This window comes from Tachypleus tridentatus, chromosome 7 (assembly GCF_004210375.1).
Source record: "Tachypleus tridentatus isolate NWPU-2018 chromosome 7, ASM421037v1, whole genome shotgun sequence".
Taxonomy (NCBI): domain Eukaryota; kingdom Metazoa; phylum Arthropoda; class Merostomata; order Xiphosura; family Limulidae; genus Tachypleus; species Tachypleus tridentatus.
Window position 1 is genome coordinate 42,434,164 of NC_134831.1, and position 23,650 is coordinate 42,457,813.

General features: G+C 32.4%; 1 protein-coding gene across 5 annotated transcripts in view; it reads left to right on the top strand.

The window, feature by feature from the left end:
* Window positions 1–21,309, top strand: part of LOC143255526 (uncharacterized) — a 37,126-nt gene extending 15,817 nt beyond the window's left edge. For 2 of the 5 annotated variants that reach the window (XM_076511332.1, XM_076511334.1), the window contains 4 exons: window positions 160–240; window positions 9,699–9,848; window positions 10,973–11,181; window positions 19,150–21,309. In XM_076511332.1, the coding sequence (XP_076367447.1) occupies window positions 160–240; window positions 9,699–9,848; window positions 10,973–11,181; window positions 19,150–20,823 (2,114 nt within the window). In that variant the 3' untranslated portion in view covers window positions 20,824–21,309. Of the gene's footprint in view, window positions 1–159; window positions 307–9,246; window positions 9,407–9,698; window positions 9,917–10,972; window positions 11,182–19,149 lie in introns of those variants that run through there. The other 3 variants (XM_076511331.1, XM_076511333.1, XM_076511335.1) reach the window with 3 other exon arrangements.
* The last annotated feature ends 2,341 nt before the right edge of the window (window positions 21,310–23,650 follow it).

Here is a 23,650-nt window from a genome sequence, read left to right on the forward strand (position 1 = left end):
CAATTTTATCAGGTATTTCATAATCATGATATCGAAGATCACTCGTAGATTAAAAACGATTTTCATTTTACCCCTGCCACAATTTTAATTCCAATAAGTTTTTGTGAAAGACAATGACGTTAATACCAGATCACATATTTTGACATGCTCTTTATACAGGCGGAGATCGGCTTCCAAGACCACTTTCAGGCAGACCAAAAACAAGAAAGTCCATTGGAGCTACATCGGAGGACTTGGCAGGTACGTGGGATTACTGTAATTCCAGCTTCTTCGGTTATCTTTTTGAGGAAAACAACCACTTTGAAGGTGTGGCTATTAGCTTATGAGCAAGAAATGTATCAGTTTCACTGCAAGAGTATTTTGGGTCAGAGGGTTCTTCTTCATGACCGTAATATTTGCTTTATGAATGAAATCATTGTTTCTGATCGGCTTGGCATGTGGTTTGGAGTTTTTTATTTTGCTCTTCTAAACATTCGTCGTGTGAGTGGTTTGCTTTCAAGGAAAAATAATCTTTACTTTAGTTCAAAATCATTTGAAAATCTCCCTATATAAATGCCCTTTTTCAGAAAGAGCTTAGGCTTAGTCACAAATCAACCAAAAATATCACTATTGAATGATTATGAATTCTCCTTGAATCAAATTTACAGGTACTAATTATGTTGTGTGTAATGCCACGAATAATATCTTTGGTGACAGGGCAATGCAATAAGTCATGTTAATTGTTTTTGTAAAGTGTAACTAATCCTGTGCAATGATTTATCTTTATTTTTGTATGCTAGACACGATTATTTTGTTGTCTATTACTCACATAGAATAAGTAGCATTTTCAACATTACGTGTAACGCCACTGATTAAGCATGAATCGAAAGCTGATGTAAAATGTCTAAGATGGTGAAGCAATGACAATTTTTAGGCTTAACAAATTATAATCAAATCACGTTTTTTATAGATCCTTTCTTTTTCTTTACGTCCCTCCTAACTAGACCTTTGTGATTTTTAAATTAAAGACATGTAAATAAAAAGCACCAGTTGGGCTGAATCTAGGAAAAACATAGATCCAAAATATTAGTTTTTACTTAACTCTTACTCAAAATCGTAAAGAAATGTCATAGGCTATGTTTTTAGTATTTTTATTGAAAAAAATTGTTTGGATTGTTAGGTAGAGGGAGTTTTGACATGATGTACTGATGACTTTTGACTCCTATTAATTTTCTGAATATCTATCAGAATTTGACATGAAGTCTCGAATATTCGGGAGATTAGGAGAGAAACTGATATTGGGTAGATACACCAGAGAGACTTATTGCTTTATAAATACGTTAGAAAGTTCATGAGAGTTTTGTGTGTGTGTGTGTGTTTTCTTATATCAAAGCCACATCGGGCTATCTCCTGAGTCCGCCGAGGAGAATCGAACCCCTGATTTTAGCGTTGTAAATCCGTAGACTTACCGCTGTGCTAGCGGGGGCGTTCATGAGAGAGACAGTTAACTATTTAAGGAATTTAAGAAAGAGATACAAATAAAATTAAGGTCAAGAATAAACTTTATCAAAGATAAAATTAAAAGCGCTTTTGAAGATGCACAAAAGGGTTGTAAGAACAAAACTGAAGTTAAGAAAAGGTGTAATTACACAACTGAAGAAAAGCTGTAATTACACAATTGAAAAAAGGCAAAAAAAAAAACGTCAGTAAAGTACAGAAGGATTGTAACAGAAAATAACACCAATGGCAGAATGAAAACATTGGGAAATGAATTTATAAGTAAAAAGTTAAAGCAAGCCAAATACCTGTGTTTGCATCAATCCAAGAATTTCGTTCTAAAACACAGTTAATAATAACCCTTTCACTACTTCGTGCGTCATATGATGTTGTAGTTTCCCCCCACTGTTTCATATCCCAGCTGATCCGTATATGTCATTCCCTATGCCTACATAAAGCGGAGAAATGTATATAGTATAAATATTGCGCATTTACATAGTAGTTTTAGTATTTTTATATCAGTGTGTTTAAGTAAAATATTTGTACAATATAATCGGGTTATTCACAACCAACGATGCACCAGCCTTATCTCGCGGTCAGTTAGGTTGATTACCCACTCTGTCTACCAACAGGCTTACACAGAGGTCATTACATGATTTTATGGTATTTATTTTACGCATGGGGTGGGAGGGTGAGAAACTGTGAAGGAAAAGTACCATATGAGAATACTAGGGTCAGTTAGAAGTAATTTACATGCTTAACATAGGAAATAAAGAAAAAGAAGCTATTAATCTTGCTGTCAGTTTAAAATAACCATTTTCAAGAGTTTTAAGCGATCTTCCAACTAGAGCTGTAACAACTGTCAGGCAGTGGCGGCTCTCTTATTGTACAGGTTTAGAGTCATGTAAGAGAATGGTATTTCCAAAGAAAAGTTTAGAAGACGAGTAAAGTGGAAGATCTTAACACGTTGAAAATCTTGACCTTGGCTTCATGTGAAATGATGGATTCAGTGGTGCATGACCATTTGATAGGTGTTATAATGGGTGAGAATATGTGAACCAAACTAAAGCAAAGTGGGTGTAAATTGTTATAAAAGTAGCTGTTCACTTGATGACTGAGCTTGAGTTAATTAAAGATGGGAAATTTATGTGGCCATCAATCAGGTCATGAGTGTGCAAACGTTAGTGTGGTAAAGTCTAGTGGAGCTCAGATGTTTCATTGGCCAACTGGCAACTCAAAGTGGAAGAAGTAAACAAGAGAGCAGGAGGTGTTTCAACTGTAACATAAGTTGACTAATTGTCTGTAACTGTAGACCAAAGAATTAAGAAAAATTGGACTGTTAAAAATGGAATAATTATATCCATCATAGCCGTGCTGTTAGAAGTCAACAGATGGTAATTGTAAAGGAGATAATATACCCTAAGGTTGAGTCCTAGAGCTTATTGAGACCAAGCCAAAGAGATAACAAAGAGCTAACTAGAAACCATAAAACAGATATCATCTGGACCAAAGTTTAGATGAGAAGATTCCATCTGCTTCGGATAGATAAGATTTTTATTATTTAGAAAAACTATTAAATTAGTTAATAGATTCATTGACTGGTAACTTTGTAACATGTTTGACACTAGTTTTATGGCTAAAGTTATGTGACCTGATCTGGTAAAGAAAAGTGATAAATTGCCTACAGAGATGAAGAAAGATGATTTAATGATGCAAAACAGCAAGAGAAGAGTTAGAAGCCACTTTTAACGTTGTAAATGTCTTTACATATCATAGCATATTGGAATTTAATATGGAGGATAAATGCATATTACGAACTGACTTCACGCAGGTACACGGATGTAGATTATAATAATTTATGACCAGGAAATATTTATACACTACATGACAGTTACACCATTAAAGATTGGACTTGAAGTAACAAAAAACATGGGTGCACATGTAACTAAGGCAGTCGACCTGGACTGCAACACAGCAGAATCAAGTTGAATAGGAATAGGTGGTCCAAGCCAAACCTTATCTGTTGTTATCATCTTTGGAAAAATGGACAGGAGAACAGCCAATTGTCCAGCTTCAGTAAATAATTTGCTTGATATGAAACCCAAGGTTTTTATTTAGATCATTTTCAAAGCGTTACCAATGATAGAGCTACCAGTGGGTTCCTGGTATTAAGGAATTAAGAATGTAAGGTTTAAAAATGTAATAGGCCTATTGATAATTCTTATGACAAGTAAGACAAAGGTGAAATATAAGAAATTAAGCGTAGTTTTATATACGTCAGAAGTTGTTGATACAAGTAATGTTTCATAAATAAAAATATTTGTTAATGAAAGTTGTTGAAAAAATATTGTCACACGTTATAAGGGGTAAAATGGAGAACAATTATTACAGCTTGACAAGAAGTAGCTGCTTCAATGCATTCATATTATAATATAAATATACTTCATGTTTGTTTTAACATTACTTGTGAAATGTTTTGTTTAATATACTAAATGTATCACAAAATTGTGCAAACTGTTTAACGTAGGCTGTATTAGAGTTTCTAGTAGGGTATGGAATTCGTTTTGTTTAATCGGCTCTGACTAGTTAAGAGGCTCATGGACACAACTAGTATTGCGAAAAAAATAAAAAAGAAGTGTCTTATTCTAATTGTAAACATTTTCCATATTTTATTTTACAATCAAAGTGCATTTCTATAGGTTTTTGTTCTTCTAAACCTATACTTTTATTTTCATCGAAATTATTTCATTTATTTCGACATCCCAAATGGAGCCTCTGGCATTTTGCGGATCTTTGCCTATTTTGAAAACTCCCCATGACATCTGACTTGAAAAAGTGAGAATGGAGAGGTTTATCCAAACAAAATGTGAAGAATATTAACATTTCAATTGAGAAAAACAACTCTAGTGGACAACACTTCTTTTAGTTGTTGTTAAGATAATAATCTATATACACATTATTTTTCTTTATGTGTTTATGTGGATTTATTTAAAGATTCCATGAGTAGTACATTAAAAACTGTTGATTTTAGTTAGAGAGTTCTGTTTAATGTTGCACATAAAAGTACATACATATATTTGCAATTGCCTTTTTTTTTAAATGACCCCGCTAGTAAAGCGGTATATCTACGGATTTCCAACGCTAAAATCAGAGGTTCGATTCACCACGGTGGGCTCAGCAGATAGCCCCATGTGACTTTTCTATAAGAGATAACACAAACCTTTCTTTTAAAAAAAATCACTCTAGTGGCTCAGTTATAAGTCTCAAACTTATGATGTAAAAAAAGCAAGATTCGGTACTCTTGGTAGAACACTGAAAGCCAATTGTTTTTGGAGCGAAACAGTTAAACCTGAAAAGAAGCACAATTATAAATCCTAGGGGGCCAACTTAGAATCTTTTGAAAGATGGATTAGAAATTTTGCGAATTTCATATCCTGGTTTGAATATACCGATACTGTGTATATGACATAAAAAAACCAGTGGTATGGAAATTGAACTGCTATGTTTTTTTTTTTCTTTTGGAACTTGACTGCAGATATCTAAACATGCAAGTACTAGGTTTGAAAACAAAATTATATTCTCACTAGAGCGACATCTATTGCGAATTAATTTATCGTAACGTGAACCATTTCCATATATTCTCAAACAGTGTTCATTAGTTAAAGAAATTTTTTTTGCATTAATCGATGTGAGATGTTTCACTTCCTCTTTTCTTTAGAGGTATTCGAATTCTTAACAGAAACTGAATTGGTAAGCGTATAAATTCACATGTTTTTAAGACATTTTTTTTAGTATTTAGTAAAATTTATGTGCCAGCGTGAATTGTGGTTGGATGATTGCTAATTATTGCTTGTAACTGCAAAAGGACCATTCGTATTTAAAAGTTTTATGTTAAGTTATTAAACAGTTTATTGTAATATGTATATTTTTATTTATGTTATTAGATATAAATGCAATGAAAGTAAGTCTTAAATATTCGCGTACTATCCCTTTCTCATCTGTTATCCGAAAACACGTGCGACACGCAATAAATTGATAATTTCGTTTTAAAAGGCAAACAACTCTTGAACAAAACACTGAATGTTGTCTTTATTCGCTAAGTGGTACAGTATGATCTATCCAACAATGTTAGTATATAGTATTAAGTTGTAAGAACTACGTGTTTACATGTTCGTTTATTTTTATTTTCATGTCGAATTAGTTTTTATAATAAAGTAAAGAATACTATGTTTACAGATACAAGCATAAATGTATTCTAACTTTTGTTAAATTTCACTTTTCGACTACCACGTTTTGAACTGTGAACATCCGATAGTTATCAATAACACTACACAACAATGTTTTTGTAAAGTTTTGCTTCCTGAAAAGTTTTTGCTGATTGTGATGCACGAATATAGTTTTGGTTTTGCTTCATAACGTAGGAACTCTGAGAAATAGACAGTTAACTGTTTACTGGCAATAACGTATTTAATTGCGTTTATGTTTTTAATACGCTATTAAGTTCAACATAATTAAAATTGTTTTGCTCCTGATTTTCGTTTGTATTCAATGTCCTGGTGAAACCTTTCACTGTGTTCGTCACTGACAGCACCGAGATTTGCGGGGAAGAAGTCCAAGTGTGAGTGGAGGAAATGAATCTTGAGTGACATGTTGCACTTCATTGTTTTGTATCCTTTGAGAAGTTTGTCCACCAGCTGAATGTAATGTGGGGCTCTGTAATTGCCAAGAAAATTGTCAACAACGTCTTTGAAGGCTTTCCAGGCAATCTTTTCCGGCGCAACTGACAGATCTTTGAACCGTTTGTCACTCATAACATATCTGATCTGAGGGTCAATAAAAATGCCCTCTTTGATTTTGGCCTCAGTTATTCTTGGGAACATCTGTCTTAGATAACGAAAACCTTCGCCTTCTTTGTTCTTTGCTTTTAAGAAATTCTTCATAAGTCCCAATTTTATGTGAAGAGAAGGCAAAATAAACCTTTGCCGGGTCGACAAGCGGTTCATGCGCCACATTTTTCTGTCCTGGAACTAACTTTTTACGGGGTGGCCAGCTCTGTCTAGAATATTATGACTCTTTGGCACGACTGTCCCATTCACAGATGAAAAAACAGTACTTTGTATAGCCGAGCTGCAGTCCCAGTAACAGAGCAACGACTCTGAAGGATAAACGTTGTCATTGTGTAACAGAACAGCTTTCAGGCTTAACATTGATGAATCAATAAAGAGACGCCACTCTTGCGGGTCTTGGTCACAACCCAAAGCAGAGAACAATCCTTCGATGTCAACACAGAAACAGAGACTGTCAACTTGTGCAAAGAATTTGGTTATATCATCTTGGCGGCTTCTAAAAACATAAATTTTCATACCTGGTGACAGCAAACACCATTCCGCAGTCTTGAACCTAGCAATTTGGCATTTGCTTTTGACAGAACCAAATCTCTGACCAGATCGTTTAATTCTGACTGTGTTATGAGATGTGGTTCGCCTGAGGAACACGGTTCAAAATTCGGATCAATGTCACTGCCAGTTCCCTGCTTTGCAGTTTCTTCATCTGGTTCGTCTAAGGTCCATTCCTCTGGTGGTTTCGGAATTGGAAGACTGTCATCATGTGGCACGGGTTTCATTGCTGAAGGCAGATTAGGGTATTCAACTGACTTCTTATTTTTGGTAGAGAAAGCAGACACATGAGTCAAACAGAAGTAACAGTCCGTCACATGGTCTTTTTGTTCTCGCCATATCATCGGGACAGCAAACGGCATTATCTTTTGAGTGCCTCTGAGACAAGCTCTCAGACAGACAGCACATGTCGCCCAACAAATGTTAGGCGCCTATTTCTGGTCTTGATCACCAATTTTACAGCCGAAGTACAGATGATATGCTTTCTTCACAAGAGCAGTCATTGAGCGTCTCTGATGAACAAGCGTACACTCGCCACAAATATAGCAGAATGTATCGCAGCTGTTACGACATTGACGAGACATATTGACCAACACCAATCGTCCTGTAAAACGTCTATAACATCTAACTTGCTTGTTACAGTGCTACTAAGTCAATGCTATATTCTGAAACAATACGTACACACTATAAGGTCTATATTAATTCAGTAAGCAGCACCTGTGTATGCAAGCCACTTTTATAGCCTGCTGAGACAGTGTCAAGCTGGCTCCGGCCTGCCCAGGCATGCCCGGGCTGCATACTTCCATAGAACAACTTCCAACCTGGCCTTATTTCATGCCTGGACATGCCCAGACTGCACAAAATATTGTTCATAGGTCTCTTACAGAAAGGAAAATTTTGGACACAAATATAAGAAAAAACATGAAAAAACTGAAGATTTCGATGAAACAGTACGTGATGGGCAAATTTGGATGTGATTTTAGTGATCAGCAGCCAAAATTCTATAAGGAACACCCAACAGTGTTCAAGAAGCAAAAACTTTGTTGTGCAGTGCAATCTTAGCTTACCTAAGATTGCCAATTAAAAACGTCAGTGGGATGTAAAATTATGACATAACTCATATAGAAAGCGGGTTTAGTAGACAAAACTAGTAACTAGTGAAGGAGTTTCATATTAAATGTCAAAAAGTATAAAATTATATACTATAAATATTATAAACTTAAAATTATATCAGGATTTCTTGTAAATATAATTGTATACCGACTCATCTGTTATGGTGATAAACATTTCTTAAAATTATGCAGAAGGGAAGAGCGTTGGCAAGACTTCCTATTAGTAACATTTATTTATTTTACTTACATAATATCATACATGCAAGAACGTCAAAGAAGGTTGCATGTAATGATGTATCACGCTTTGAGTAAACATAAATATAGGCATAACGTAACTCGTTAAGCCTACTTTGCATATGTTGGAAGGATTTGTGTCAAACTCGCAAGCCGATAGTTAATATTACTCTATTAGTACACTGCTAATGTCAGCGTTGGTGATGGGTAAGGCTTTACATTCATGGATATTTAGGTAATGTATTTTGCAAACATTAATTAAGATGGTGACTTTCTGTTAAAAAAAACACAGTATAATTTTAATGGTTTTGCGTTCATAATATTAATAATTAAGATTATATAAATTATATAACTTACACATTATCAGTTTTTATCAATGAATTTAATATATCACGTACGTATTCATATATATTTGAGTTGATATCATAAAATTATAATTCAATGTGTCAAGTTTGTTGAAGTTATGAATTATTTAGTGATACAAATGTTAAGTTATATTGTTTATATAACATTTTACATAAATGTATATTGTGATTTTCTGTTGTTTATTGTATTGAGCGACATTAAGTTAAGATTTACATATATTCTACTTTCTCTATTGAATAATAATAAAGCTAAGGTATTTCTATGCATGAGTAAAATGTGTTTCTAACAAGTGCAATTTTTTCTAGTGAATGTTATTGATGTTTCGCTTTTAATCTGTATGGTTTTTTTTATTTGCTGTTTACTTATAACTGTTTTAAATTACTTGAATGGTATTTTGTTTGAAGTATAGCTATATTATTATTAAGAATTTTGGGAAACAAATACAAGGTGTATAGCTTTTAAAGGCACATTTTTAAAAATGTGTTTATTTTTTACGTCGATTAGGGCTTTGTTTTTGGAAATTTTCTTCAAGTTTATGTAATAGAGAACTTTTCTTATCCGTAAAAATAGAAATAAGAAATTGAAATATTGTTTGAATAATACACCATAAAGTAATTGATATTATTATTAATACAACTAATTGTATAGATAATATTGTCACAATATTCGAATGTATTAATAACGAATTGAGAGTCGCAGACATAAGAACGTTTTTTTGTTGTTTTTTTTCCCAACTCAAGCCTCAGCTTCAAATTACTTTAATGGAATTTTGTTTGAAGTATAGCTATATTATTATTAAGAATTCTGGGAAACAGAGACAAGGTAGATAGCTTTTAAAGGCACATTTTTAAAAATGCGTTTACTTTTTACGTCGATTATGGCTTTGTTTTTGGAAATTTTTTTCAAGTTTATGCTATAGAGAACTTTTCTTACCCGTAAAAACAGAAATAAAAATTGAAATATTTTGTTATTTTGAATAATACATCATAAAGTAATTATTATTAATACAACTAATCATATACGTAATATTGTCACAGTATTCGAATGTATTAATAACGAATGGTGAATTGGAGACTTAAGAACGTTTTTTTTTTTGTTTTTTGTCCAACTCAAGCCTCAGCTTTTGTCCTTGTCTACTTCCCTCAAGACAAGACAACTACTATTGTTCCAAAGAGAAAAGTAGAAGGATGGATTACGCCAGGGAAGAACGTAGGAATTAGGGCAGGAAAGAACAGGTTTCAAGGCACTGTCATCGCGGCAGATGGTAAACTAGAATACAGTTATATTGAAAATTCTTAAATTAAAAATCGGTCTTTCGCTACATTCCTTTAGGTAATATGTTTTTTTACCTTTTTTTTAGCTATCATTTAACCTGCTTTAGAAATTATCAGTAGAGTTAATGAGCAACGTAATCATACAGTTTTAGTTATGAAAGTTTGAAAGAACAGTATTAGGCATTTTTTAGGTACTGTTGATGTTGTCATAAAGATGGTTATAAACATAACAACGATGTTAAATAGTTATAGAGTGTGTATTGAGAGAGATAGGAGAAAGTAATAAGTTAAAATACATAGTAAGTTCTGTATAACTAAATAATAATTAGTTATAACGTAGTGATTTAATATAAATTTAAGTATTGCATAGGAATTTAATGTTGTCTATATTATGATGGGGTGATTCTTAGAATATAAATACATGGGTATTTTATAAATCTAAATTATTTCTATTTTAAAATTCTTTCTTTTTATAAATAATAGGCCTGGTGCTTGACTCATAATCTAAGTATTGCTGGTTGCCCTTTCAGCCATGGGGTATTGTAATGTTACAGTCAGTTCCACTGTTCCTTCGTAAAAGAGTAACAGAAGAGTTGGTGAAGGGTGGTGATGACTAGCCACCTTCCCTCTAGCCTTTCACTACTAAATTAAGGATGACTAGAGCCAATAGCCCTCATGTAGTTTTGCACAAAATTCAAAATGTACAAACAAACATAAACAACACTAAGGGTACACAATGCTTCATTTTTGAGACTTGGAAAGTTTGCAAAACTTGTCTTATTTTTATACAAAAATTGATCTTGTAACTAATGAATTGTTATTTTATTGTGGGTGGTCAAGTTTTCTCTCCCTTTTGCTTGCTTGGTTTCAGTTTTGAACATGACAGAAACTGGATTAATTAAATAAGTGTTGTAAACCTGCAAAAAGTTGTTAAAATCAATATTTATTCGAAATTACAGTATCAAGAGTCGTAGTGAGGCAAAGAAGAAGTGGGTTTGTTATTTAATGCTTATATTTGATATTTTAATATTTGAAAATTTCTTGCACATATTAATTTTTCAAGATGTAACTATGAACTGATAAATTAGTATGTTATTGAATGTTGTATATACAGATAGCAATGAACCATTGGAATTATGTAGAGCAGAATTTGAAAAGGAATGTTTTAAAGGAAATAAGCAAGTAGATGAAGAAGCAGCTGTGAAAAGGTTCATCACAAAAAGAGGGGCTATTATGGATGAAATGGCAAAGTTAATAGGTACTGAAACAGATCCTGCAGTTGACATCAAAAGAAGAAAAATTATTTGTCAATCAAAAGGAAAGGTAAGAAACTTTGAATTAGACATGTTTTGAGTAGGAAACACACATGATTTATTTTAAGCTGATTTGAACAAGTACAGTGACCTTGAGCTGTATGAAGTATCCTGATGTGCAGTTATGAGAGTGTACCAATGATCACTGTTTTTATATTATGTAGCACTTACCCTTCATTTGAATGACATGTTTTAAACTAAATTCCAACACATATCTAATATAAATTATTCCTTTTACTCTTCTTCAAGTTTGGCTGATTGATGAAGGTTGGAAGACAATTGTCTAATCTTTTCCCAGATTCTCTTAAATAGAGTTTCAAGTTAAGATTTGTACTCCCATTAGGCCATTCCAAGTTTTTCAAACACAAGGGGTGGGCTTAAAGTTTTACTTTTTTTTTTTTTTTTTACAAGAGTAGATGAAATTAGTGAGCATTTAGTTGTACAAGGATTTAATAGATGGGTTCCACCCCTAATTTGCAGAAATGCATCAAACACCATCATGCCACCACTAGTTTTTTTTTACAGCTGGCACACACCCACAAAAATTGTTATGTTATTCATCTCCTTGCAGAGAGATCCATATTCAGCCATTGCTTCAGAATAAAGGAGCTTATTCCTTACTTCTATAAAATTGACAAACATTAATCAAACATTAGTGCTATGACTTGTGTAATTTTACTATTCAAAAGGAATCTACATCCAAAAAGGAATTTTTTGACAGATCTGACAGATGACTATTTTGAATACAAGATGACATTGAACACTATAAAGTTACTGTGAAGTGTGTGCAAATGTGGTTTCTGTCATTATTATTCTGTCACTATTATGTAATTTCTTTTATCATTTGATGATTTAGTTTTATGCTTTGTTCCAATCCATTAATCACAAGAAGGCAGCTTGTTAGTAGCAACCAATCTAGATTTTAAATTTTCATCATTCATTATTGTTTATCTATTATTTTGTATTGTTAACACTATGTATTAAATGTAAGATTATTTCTATATCTTTACTTCTATGACTATGGTACACTTACGTCTTGCACAGGATCCCCTTCCACCAGTAATCTTCTCAAGGTTCTTCTAATAACAATGCCCAGTCCAGTTTGGTTTAAATGGTGCTTGTAATTATAACATTTGTCACATTTAAGTAAAACTTCTGGCCAGTGAGAACATTTTTTAGTCTTTTGTGTTAAGTTCCTGATGATATTGAATCGTTTTGTAAAGAGAATAGCCACTGTGACCAAGTACTGAAACATAACTTTCCATAATTCTGAAAGTCTGTAATATATCTTGTTGCGACTTCATGTAATTCTTATTATTACAGTCCTTTTTAAGATGCTTCTGCACCATCGATAGACATGTCTAATATGTTTGCATTCTAGAGTTTCCTTGTAGGTCAATCTTCATAGTTCAAGTGTCACAGAAATGTCTGGATACTTGTGACAGGAGAACACGTTTGCAATTCACAACCATTTTTATATTGAGTCTGAATACTAGATATATTGAATATCTGAGGCCCAACTCAAAAATCCAAAAGAGATTTCTTAGAAAAGTAAAAGTTTTGGCTTATTAGTTAACCCTTTTGCTACAGGCTTGATATGATATACAAGGGTTTGTCTACACATTTGTACACATTAAGTATTTATTCTATAATTTTTTATACAGCATGTGTATCTTCACAAAATTTGGTAGACTTTTAGTAAAGGTTACAAGTATTTTGTACACAAAAAATTAGTTTTTTAATTCAATGTTACTAAAGATTTGTTTGTGAATATAGTCTTTTTCATTACTAGTCTGATGCAAAGTAATTTCATGTTATGATTAAAAAAAACTGGTCTTTGTCCCAAAAATCTCAAATATTATTTGTGTAATTTCTAGAACCTTCTTAATACATTTCAAACATTTGTTTTCAGTTAAAACTTTATATTTTATATTATTTTCTGTACTTTAATTGTGTGGGGTCTGTCACTTAACCAACCTTACAACCATCATAAAAGAATTAGGAAATAAGTATAAGGTATGCTTTTTTTCCTGTTAGAATACTACATATTATAACATGAAAATACAAGTGTTTAGTCTAAGTAGCTTAAGTCTTATAATGCTATTTACTTACATATGCATTTATTAATTTTTATCATATTAACACTCCTACGAAAAGTGGGGCCTAATAGGCCCCAGAGCAACTTGAAAGGTTATTAATATTAGGCTAATAATTTTGTATTTAAATCAAATTGCTATTTAAATCCATTAATGAATGGATTAACGAGATTCCCACTGTCCCTATCTACGATCTAGCGAAACCACAGCCAGGGGAACGGGCTTGGAGAAATCAGGACTAGAAACGTCTTTTCGTAGGAGTGTTAACCTTCCAGTCAAGTTTAACTAACATTACATAACTTGCATTGATGCTGTGCTTGTGCACTCATGTTATGTATTCTGTAATATAAAACTGACCTTTAGTCTTTCCTGTCTTGGCTGTGTTTTAATGGACTAGTGTTTTATAATATACAGTAACATTTTAATTATTATACATTATATATGTAAATAGATTATTACTATTTAGAAATAAATTATTAAACTTTTTTTAAATATAGAACAACAAATCAAGAAGTGAAGCTAACAATTATCTCTTCTTGCTGTAATTTTTGTACTCTGTTGTTGCTGGATATAGGTTACTGAGCCTTTTAAAATTTTGCACATGGAAGATGTCAAAGAAAATTTTTTTTTAGGTTTTATATATACAGTAAAATAACCAAACAAAATCATAATTAACTGTACTGATACCATAGAATTCCACAATAATTTATTAAGATTAGTAACTACAATGTATTTCGATTTTAAAAAAATATGAAACTCTGAACAGACTAAAGACACAACCTACCTCCTTGAAATTTTGGACCAAAAGAATGTGGTAGTCTTTTCACAGATTAAAACAGCTGAGAAAGCTACTCTAAAGGCATTCTAAGTTGTTGATTAGCTATTCACATGTCATATATTGAAGTAAGTATATACAATGAACCATTTTCAAAAATGGAAAGGGGTGAATGTTTTTGATTCAGTATATAAACCATATTTCAGCCAAATAAAATGATTTGAGGTTCTTATATATTCTAGCTTGATAATGTTAATAATCTGGGTTCCTGATTTGTATGATACTATAGACCTTGTATTTTGACAATATAAACGTCTAATTTTAAATAGTGCTGCATTCAACATACCATGTGACTCTCACTAAAATCTATATTTAGATCTGTTCTTTAAATATTTAAATTTAAATTAAAAGATTAACTCATATATTAAAGTTTGAATTAGGATCTACAATTTTATTCCAAACTTATTGACATGAATTCATAAATAGTAGCTCAATAAATTTTGAATGCAAGTCAACAAACGTGATGATATGGCCTGTAACCTGTAGCAAAAGGGTTAATGGAGCACTTTGCTTGGTGTTGCATAATTTTAGAGTAGAAACTGATATCTAACTTACTGATTAAACATATTTTTGTAATTAATATTTGATCTGGTATTAAGTATTTCAGTATTCAGTAAAATATCAAGTGTTATATTTTCGAGGCCTTTCCTTGAGTTGTGGGTATCCTAGATGTCAGTTTGATTCTTAATTGCAAAGCACAGAGATATTTTATGGATACCTATCTTTATGTCTGTGTTGCTCATCATCATAATGTTAAATGGTATTTTAATAAAATAAAGCTAACTCAAGTTTGGCACTAACTACATTAAGTAATGTTTATAACTTTATGCAGTGCTTGAAACTGAATTATTTTGTCCATAAATATTAGAAACTTTCCCAGTGCCTCAGATGTTTGAATGAAGAATCTAATAATGCTAAATGTAAGTAAATACAAGTGTGAGCCCAACAACAATAAAATTTAAGCAAATTGACAGTTTAAAAAGAAACTTAATTAAGGCCAAATGTGAGGTATCTGAGTTGACTGTAGTGTGAAATATGATGTGTTTTATTGTATAGGGTGCTTAATGGTTAGATAATTTTTGGTGATATCTGTAACCCTGAATGCAGGTAATTTTGATGGTGAAGCCAGTACTATATGTTATTTAGCATCTTTAAACTTGCCCATATCTTAAATTTTGTTACTGATATTACGAGGAATTGCTCTTAATTTTCAGTAAACAAGCTACAATGAGTATACTAAAAGATATATGATATATTCACTGTCTCTGTTGTGGAATATTCAAGTAAAATTTGAATACAGGTAGTTGGTATTTACTTGTAAAATTTCATTGTTTATTTGAACTCCACACAAGTTAAAGCAATAAGAAATTATTCTCTTTATTCAAATTAAACATGTTTAAATTTATCAGGGTTTTGTGTTTGAGAAATGCTGTTGTTTATAATTGCACAAAAAATGATACACACTTACCTAAATAATATCATCCTGTGATGAACCTTGAAATATTTAATTCTTGGAGCATACCAGGTGTGGTTCTGTGGTTAATATTCTGGACTGTGAATCTGAGGGTCCATGGTTCAAGTCTCTTTGCCACAGAAAATGTACTCTGCACTTTGTGGCTGTGAGGTGTGTTTTCAGAGTAGTAGTCTGATATTTACTATTTTATTAGATATTTCCAGTAATCCACCTTGGATGCTATTAAACAGCTGCTTACTCTCTAGTACATTTGTTAATGATGGACAACGAGTCCTTATGTTGTTTTGTGTGAATTTCTAAAAGTAGTAGTTTTTATGGAAAAAAAATTGGCTGATATTTTGTTTTTAAATAATGTAAATAAGTAACTTGTATAAATAACAAGTTTAATGCTTTAGTTGTTTGTTTTTTTTCTGCAAAGATAGAATTAAGCAAGGAAGTGTATGGCTAACTGAAGGTTTGAACTTTCTCACTGGATGCTTGTGATAAAAAGCTATTTGTTTAGGTATCAGAGTTTTAGTCATTTCCTCCATACACATGGGACAACACATCTTCTCTCAAAAAATGTCACATTAAGTTAGATGCCTTATTTTTTGTTAATAGAGTTATAGAGGAATGTTTTAATTTCACCTTTTTATTTGTTTGTTACATAAATAGTTATCAATTTTTTATATATAACACTTTTTGTTCCTGTTGATATTAGTGAATATAATCTAAAAATTATTTGTATAATTTATGAATTATTATTTTTTATTCATTAACTCTATCCCTGTTTTCGGTCATGTAACACTTTTTTTTATTGGTACTCTTACTAGACTAATCACCCATGTATGTATAGGTATGAGTGAAGCATATCCTACTAGTATTATTGAAGAAGAATTGAGTTGCGAGTCTTAGCAACTAAAAATCCTGGGTTTACATGTTCTTTTAGCATGACACATGATTGTCATGGGAAGCTCTCTTCTAACCTCCTACATTGAACCCAAACAACCAGTTCCTGTTTCACCTGCATATCAAATAAATGTAGGTGTGTGCAACATACAACACACAGGTATTTTAACATTATGTTCTGTGAACCAGATGTGATGGACAGGGATATGGTTAGCTGATGGTAAAACTAAAAAAAAGTAAATCATTGAATCATAAAACAAACTGCAAACTTATTAAAGAGAAATATTAAAAACATCTTTCTCTTCTATCTCCTCTGACACCCACCTACACACAGAGGGAAAGAGAGGTGTGTGTGTGTAATTTATGTAATTATAGATTAATTCATCATTTTTTTTGCTTCCCTAGTTTATTCTTTGAAGGTTTATATATCTTTTAAGTATAAGAATAAATATTGCACAAACAAGTCAGTCACTTTCATAAGTTTTTATTTAGGAGTAAAATTTGTTAATTGCAGGCCTTCATGTTTATAAAATGCATGAGAGCTGTAAACAGTTCACAGGCCCTATTAGCAGGCTGAAACTGCTACTTGAGTGTCTGTTTACATTATTGGACAAGAGAAGTCAATTTGTATGGACTGAACTGTACAGTTTTACTGTTAACATAAAATGTTTTGCTGGCTAAAATATGAGACATGCTAATAGCATACCTCTAAACTGTGTTAACCCTTGCAGCCTCATATCATGTAGACAGTAGTTCATTAAGTGCAGTTTAGAATATGATCAAATTTACTTAATCTGTTCCTGTTAATGCTTTAGTCTGAATTTGCTAATGATTAATACCAAATTCTGTAATTTAAGCTTTAGAACATTGACTTAGTTTGCCATTTACAAACATTTAGTGACTATAAACAACAATATTGTTTGAAAATGCATTAATGCTTGTGTAACATCAGTAGTTTAGGCCAGTTAAAATTAAGGAATCAGAGTTACAGCAGCTAACAGGGGCACATGAAGTTACCTATGAGCTTGTTTGTATATGTAAACCAGTGGCTGATTAAATGGCCAGTGCCATGCCAACTAATAACAGGATCTGTATATAAAAAAAAAAATTATATCTTGGTAAGAATAAACGAAATAGTAGCAGTTCTGAACCAGTGGGCATCATGACAGACTTGATGGGGGAGCTCTAACATGCTCTTGCAGAACTCATTTTATAGGCACTTACAATTGTCATTGTAATAACACCAATCAAATGTTACAGACTGTAATCAGATGTATATATTTAATATAACATGTACTGTCTGTTAATATGGTTCATCATATCCATAACACAAATTATAATCTCCTTTTTTCTGATCTGTGAAATTGTTCATTTGGTGAAAAATATTGGAAGGAAAGCTTGCTCCCAAAAGGGCTTTGACTGTTAATTGTTTATAATTGGGATTTATCTACTTCTTTGCTATTCACTTTAGATATCATAAGTGAGCATCTTTTTATTTTAAAATGTAAATAATTGGACAGTTTTATGGGTAAAATGTTTTGAAGAAGCAGTAACTTAAACTGGACCAAGATTGAACTTGCAATTTTTCCTGTTGGTTTTGAATGTTTTATACATAGGACACAGATAATGCTTCACAGCCTCATATTTCATTATTACTTCTTGTTGTTTTATGGTTATATACATATAACTGTTTCTTGTTAACAAGTATGGAACATCCATTGAGAATTCTGAGAGTGTGTTGTTACTAAAGCTTTGTTTTCATTCTGTTTCATATTTTGAAATTTCATTTGTTCCTTCTTTATTTATTTTCACTTGTTTATGTATATCCATTTATTTATTGATAACATACATAGTGTGAAAGTTCTGGTCATAAGTTATTGCCCAAATTTTGATTTTATTTAAGATTACCATATCTATAAATGTAGATTTACATGAAGACAAAATGGAGTGATTAAACATAATGAAATATGCTTTTTAATAACTAAGAAACTGACAACACTATGAAAGTCCTCTAATACTCATGACTATTCACTTAGGTGGCAAACAAGGTTACATGTTTGTTCCAATTTTCTTGGTAAAGGGCACTTATCCTGTGTCAAACCCAGGTGTAAAATACCATAGGAAATTGTGAAAAATTGAGTGGTGAATTATGATGTTTAACTGTAAAAGTTCTTCCACTGCTTGAACATATCTAACAAATGAACTTGTAACAAGATTGTCCACTTTATTAGTTTAGATAGTAAATGGATCACATAAATAAATGTAAAACAAGTAACACTGTAAATCATTCAAATTGGACAAATGTTTAAACTATATACTGAGTAACTTAATTGTTCCTGCAAGAATAAAAAGAGACGGAACTAGTATTTTTATTGAGGTGTTTGTTATAGCTCACTCTATACTTCAGAATTTTAAAAGAATGTTATTAATAATTGTTTGAGATTAGTTACTCGTGTATGGGAAGAAATTCCTGATGATGATGTTTTAATTCTACAAAAAGTACAGTTGAAGTTATTGATAATCAACTGGATCATAAATGAGTTTTGGATGGTAGTCTCTGTACAAAGGTAGTAAATCAAATGAATTTTCATCATTTACATTCATCAGCTATTTATATACAGTGTTCTGGTGAGTGTATGTAAATTTTATCAATATATAGTTATTTTTAATTTCTCTACTTTTCAGAAAAATATTTTGGATAAATGGGATATTGATAGTGAAACTGAAGAATTACAGGAACCTTCTTCTACCAGTCACCAGACAATACAACAAGGTTTGGAAGATGCTTTGGATGATGGAACAATACATGAACAGCAAAAAGATGCTAGCCTACAGAAAAGTAGTCCAGCAAAGAAATCTTTAACAGAAACATCTGTGGTAGAAATAGCAAAGAAAAACAGATCTCAAAGCTCTCAAGTTACTCGTAGCAACCAGAACACCAGTCCATTAGCTAGTGGTAACTTAAAAGAGAGTAGAGCTTCTAGTAACATTGGCCCAGGTAATGTTGAAGGTAATGACCAGAGAAATGTTTCAATGCAAATTCGACGCAAGAAACGGCATTTTATGAAACACATTCCTGTTCGTCAACAGTATCGGCACCTGTTATCATCATCAGTTTCTACCGAATCCGTCAGGTCACCTTGTGTAGCAAGTCATGTACCTGTTTCTTGCCAAGATATAAATCACCTTGCTAAAAAAAACCAAAATGTACATAATCAAAGTCCTGCTCAAGACTTGATCAATTTTTCCTCTTCACATGGTCTACCAGCAAATTTCAGAGCAGAAAGTATGAATGTCCAAGAAAATCATGCAAGTGTTCTTAGTCCTACATCCACTACCCAAGGTAGGACATCCTTTTCTTCTTTCAAAGAAGTTCCATCTTCAAGCTCACCATATCAGGTTACTAATTCTTGTCATGCAGTGGGGCCATCTATTTCTTTTTCTCCGTCCACGTCTCAAGGATCAGCCGCAGCTGCTGTGCATTTACATTGCAACTGTGGCTCACAGCTTGGTGAAGTAATACAAGAACTAAGATGTATTCGAAGGTTTTTGGAAAGTATCATGAATGATCTGAAGAAATCAAACAATCAGTCTTTGTTAGTTGTAGATGGTCAACCCTCTTGTGTTACTTTCAACCATCCACAGTCTCTGAAGAGATTCCAAAGATCAAACACTCCTCTATCAGAACCACACTATCAGACAAGTGAATTAGAAAAAAAACACCTTTATATGAAAGACCACTGTCCTCTTTCTACCAATTCAACTCTAGAGGAAGAACCTCTAGAGTTTCATGAAGCTGAAGAACATCTTACTGCCCTTATAGAGCCATCAGATCATTATGACCAAGAAGAGATCAGTGTAGAAGAAACTGCAGATTTACCAATTGCTAGACATCAGTTAAAAGAATTTGAGGATGCAAATGAAGATTACAGTATATCCCAGAGACCTCTTCAACAAAATGAAAAGGGGGAAACTGGAAGTGAGTTTCCTCAAAATGCTGGAATATTTCCTCTTGAGAATCAACGTGATCTGAGTAATAGAGAACTTGAAGAAATCCTTTCTAACTGTAATTCACCTCAGCAATTTGCAGTTTGCATTATGAGGAAAATATTTACTGAGAAAGAGAGGTTATCTGGGAATGTAAATGGATGTGGAAAACCTCGTTTAAATCCTTTAAAAATAAAGTATATTAAGGAATGTGTTGAAAAGTTTTATGAATTTGATAAGAATGATCAGGCTGTGTGGAAGGTTTGTGTGAAAGCTATTGATTCTGCGAATAGAAGTTTTCGAAACAGGAATGAAGTGATGAAGAAGAGAGCTGCTGAGGCAGTAGCAAGTGCAATACAGAATACTTTGTAATCAGAAACTTTATACTTTTGTGTTTTTTTTATTTTGTTGCAGTTGGAGTACCCAGACCTGTTTTGTTCTTGTAGTTAGACAGTTTTCTGTTAGTGTTTACTGAAAGACTCAATATGAACAATATTTTTGAATCTTGAAAGATTGAGATTATTTTATTAAATATTAGATTTCTATCAAATAAAATTAGAGGGATTGGTACAGATTGTGAATTGTCAATATGTCTAAAGAATTACTTTTCTTATGAACTCGCATATATGGGTTTTTTTAAGTATTTCTTTTGTGATTATCTTCTCAGAATATATGATGAACTTTTATATTATTCACATGCTAAAAAACTAGATTTTGCTTCATATTTATCAAGTAACATTGAATCGTATTGACTGCTGAAAAATGAAAGAATGAAAATACTTACCTATTATATAACCACTATATACTGTACATATTAAAATATAATTGAAAATTTCAATAAATCTTTGATAATGCTAATTTAATTAATATCCTTAAATATTACATATGTTCACATCTTTTCCTTTTTCCACTTGCTCGTATTTTTAATATAGAGAACGTAATAGCTCATGTGCTACACGTTATTTTACAAAGACAATTCTAATAGCCATAAAAAGGGTTAAGAATGCACTTTTTTAAATTAGAGAAAAAAAAGTATAAAAGAACATTTTGGAAATTTATTATCACAAATAACTTTGTTTTTTAATTACGTGGAAAGAAACATGAGAGATATCTATGTTAGCTGTTCCTAATTTAGCAGTGTAAGACTAGAAGGAATGCAGCTTGTCACCACTCTTGGGCTACTTTTTTACCAATTAATAGTGGGATTGACCAACTCATTATAATGTCTCCATGTTTGAAAGGACAGGCATGTTTGGTGTGATGGAGATTCGAACCCATTACCCTCAGATTACGAGTTGAGCACCCTAACTACCTGACCATACTGGGCCCCAATAGCTATGATAGAATATGATTAATAATTAAATTATTATATGATTGTGGTGTTGTGTAAAGTGTTTAACTTCTTTTGTCCGTTTTCTTGTGATAAATATTTCAGCATGTAGAAAAATTTAGTTTTCATAATTATTTATTATTTCTGTCAGTGGCCAAGTTTATAGGTAAACAATTTCTACAGATTTATTTATTGACAGTAAATTATTATTTTTTTTTTAATACAAAGGGTTAATCATGCTATATTAAAATGTAGTTTGAGCCTCACCAATCACAGTGCTACCAACAAATTACAATGTTGGAACATGAACAGCAGAAAAATCTTAATTTGCAAAAAAGACAAAAAAAAAAAGACCAGGTCTTTAATTTGTCATGAATGAGGTTTACTTCCTCATCTCTGGACAGAACTAGTAAATCAAATGAATTTTCCACATTAGGAACGATTTATTTACATTCATCATCCATTTATATTCAGTGTTCTGGTGAGTGTATGTAAATTTTATCGTAACATAGTTATTTTTAATTGGTCTACTTTTCAGAAAACTATTTTGGATAAATGGGATATTGATAGTGAAACTGAAGAATTACAGGAACCTTCTTTTATCAGACACCACATAATACAACAAACTTTGAAAGATGCTATGATTGATGGAACAATACATGAATACAGGAAGATGTTGATCTAAAAAAAGGTAGTACAGAAAACAAGTCATTAACAGAAACATCTGCAGTAGAAATAGCAAAGAAAAACAGATCTCAAAACTCTCAAGTTACTCGTAGCAAACAGAACACTAGTCCATTAGCTAGTGGTATTTTAAAAGAGAGTAGAGCTTCTAGTAACATTGACCCAGGTAATGTTGAAGGTAATGACCAGAGAAATGTTTCAATGTAGATTTAATATAGAAAACAGGATGTCATGAAACGTGCCAATTTTTCAACAGTATTGATACTTCTCCCATCATTAGTTTCTACCAAATCTTTCAGGCCACCTTGTGTAGCAAATTGCGTACTTGTTTCTTGCCAAGACATAAGCTACCGTACAAAAAAAAAACTACTACAAAATCAACATAATATCAAAGTCTTGCTCAAGACTTGGGCCAGGTGGGTAAGGCGTACGACTCGTAATCTGAGGGTCGCGGGTTTGAATCCCCATTGCACCAAACATGTCCGCCTTTTCAGCTATGAGGGCGTTATAATGTGACGGTCAATCCCAGTATTCGTTGGTAAAAGAGTAGTCTAAGAGTTGGCAGTGGGTGATGATAACTAGTTGCCTTCTCTCTAGTCTTACACTGCAAAATTAGGGACGGCTAGCGCAGACAGCCCTTGTGTAGCTTTGCGCGGAATTCAAGACAAACAAACTGCTCAATACTTGACCAATTTTTTTATTTTCACATAGTCCGTCAACAAAGTACAGAGCGTTCTTTCTTCCTGATATTGTAAGATTCTAAAGACGCGTGGCAGTGATGCAAATATAATTTTAGCTCGCAATCATCTACAATTACATTAATTAACAAACGTAAGTTGGCAAATCAAAACTGAAACAAAGAAGATTAATTTTATGTAAGCTTCAACTATTGTTTTGAGCATGGAAGACTTCAGTCTTCAATGATATTGGTACTTTTTGCTAAAAAGAGGTGCTTCGTGAAATTTGAATGTATTGACATGTGTGTGCCAGTAGCATAAGATTTTAATATGTGTGAAGACGTTTACTGAATTTAAACAAGTTAAGTACAAGTTGGAGAGGTTATCTACAGTGTAAAAAAATTAAGATGATGGTTATTGTAATTACAGAAGGGATTTGAGTCTCTCGCATATAATATCATATCATAGTGAGGGTTGTCTGAAAAGTTTGTGGCCCAATGTAAAAAAG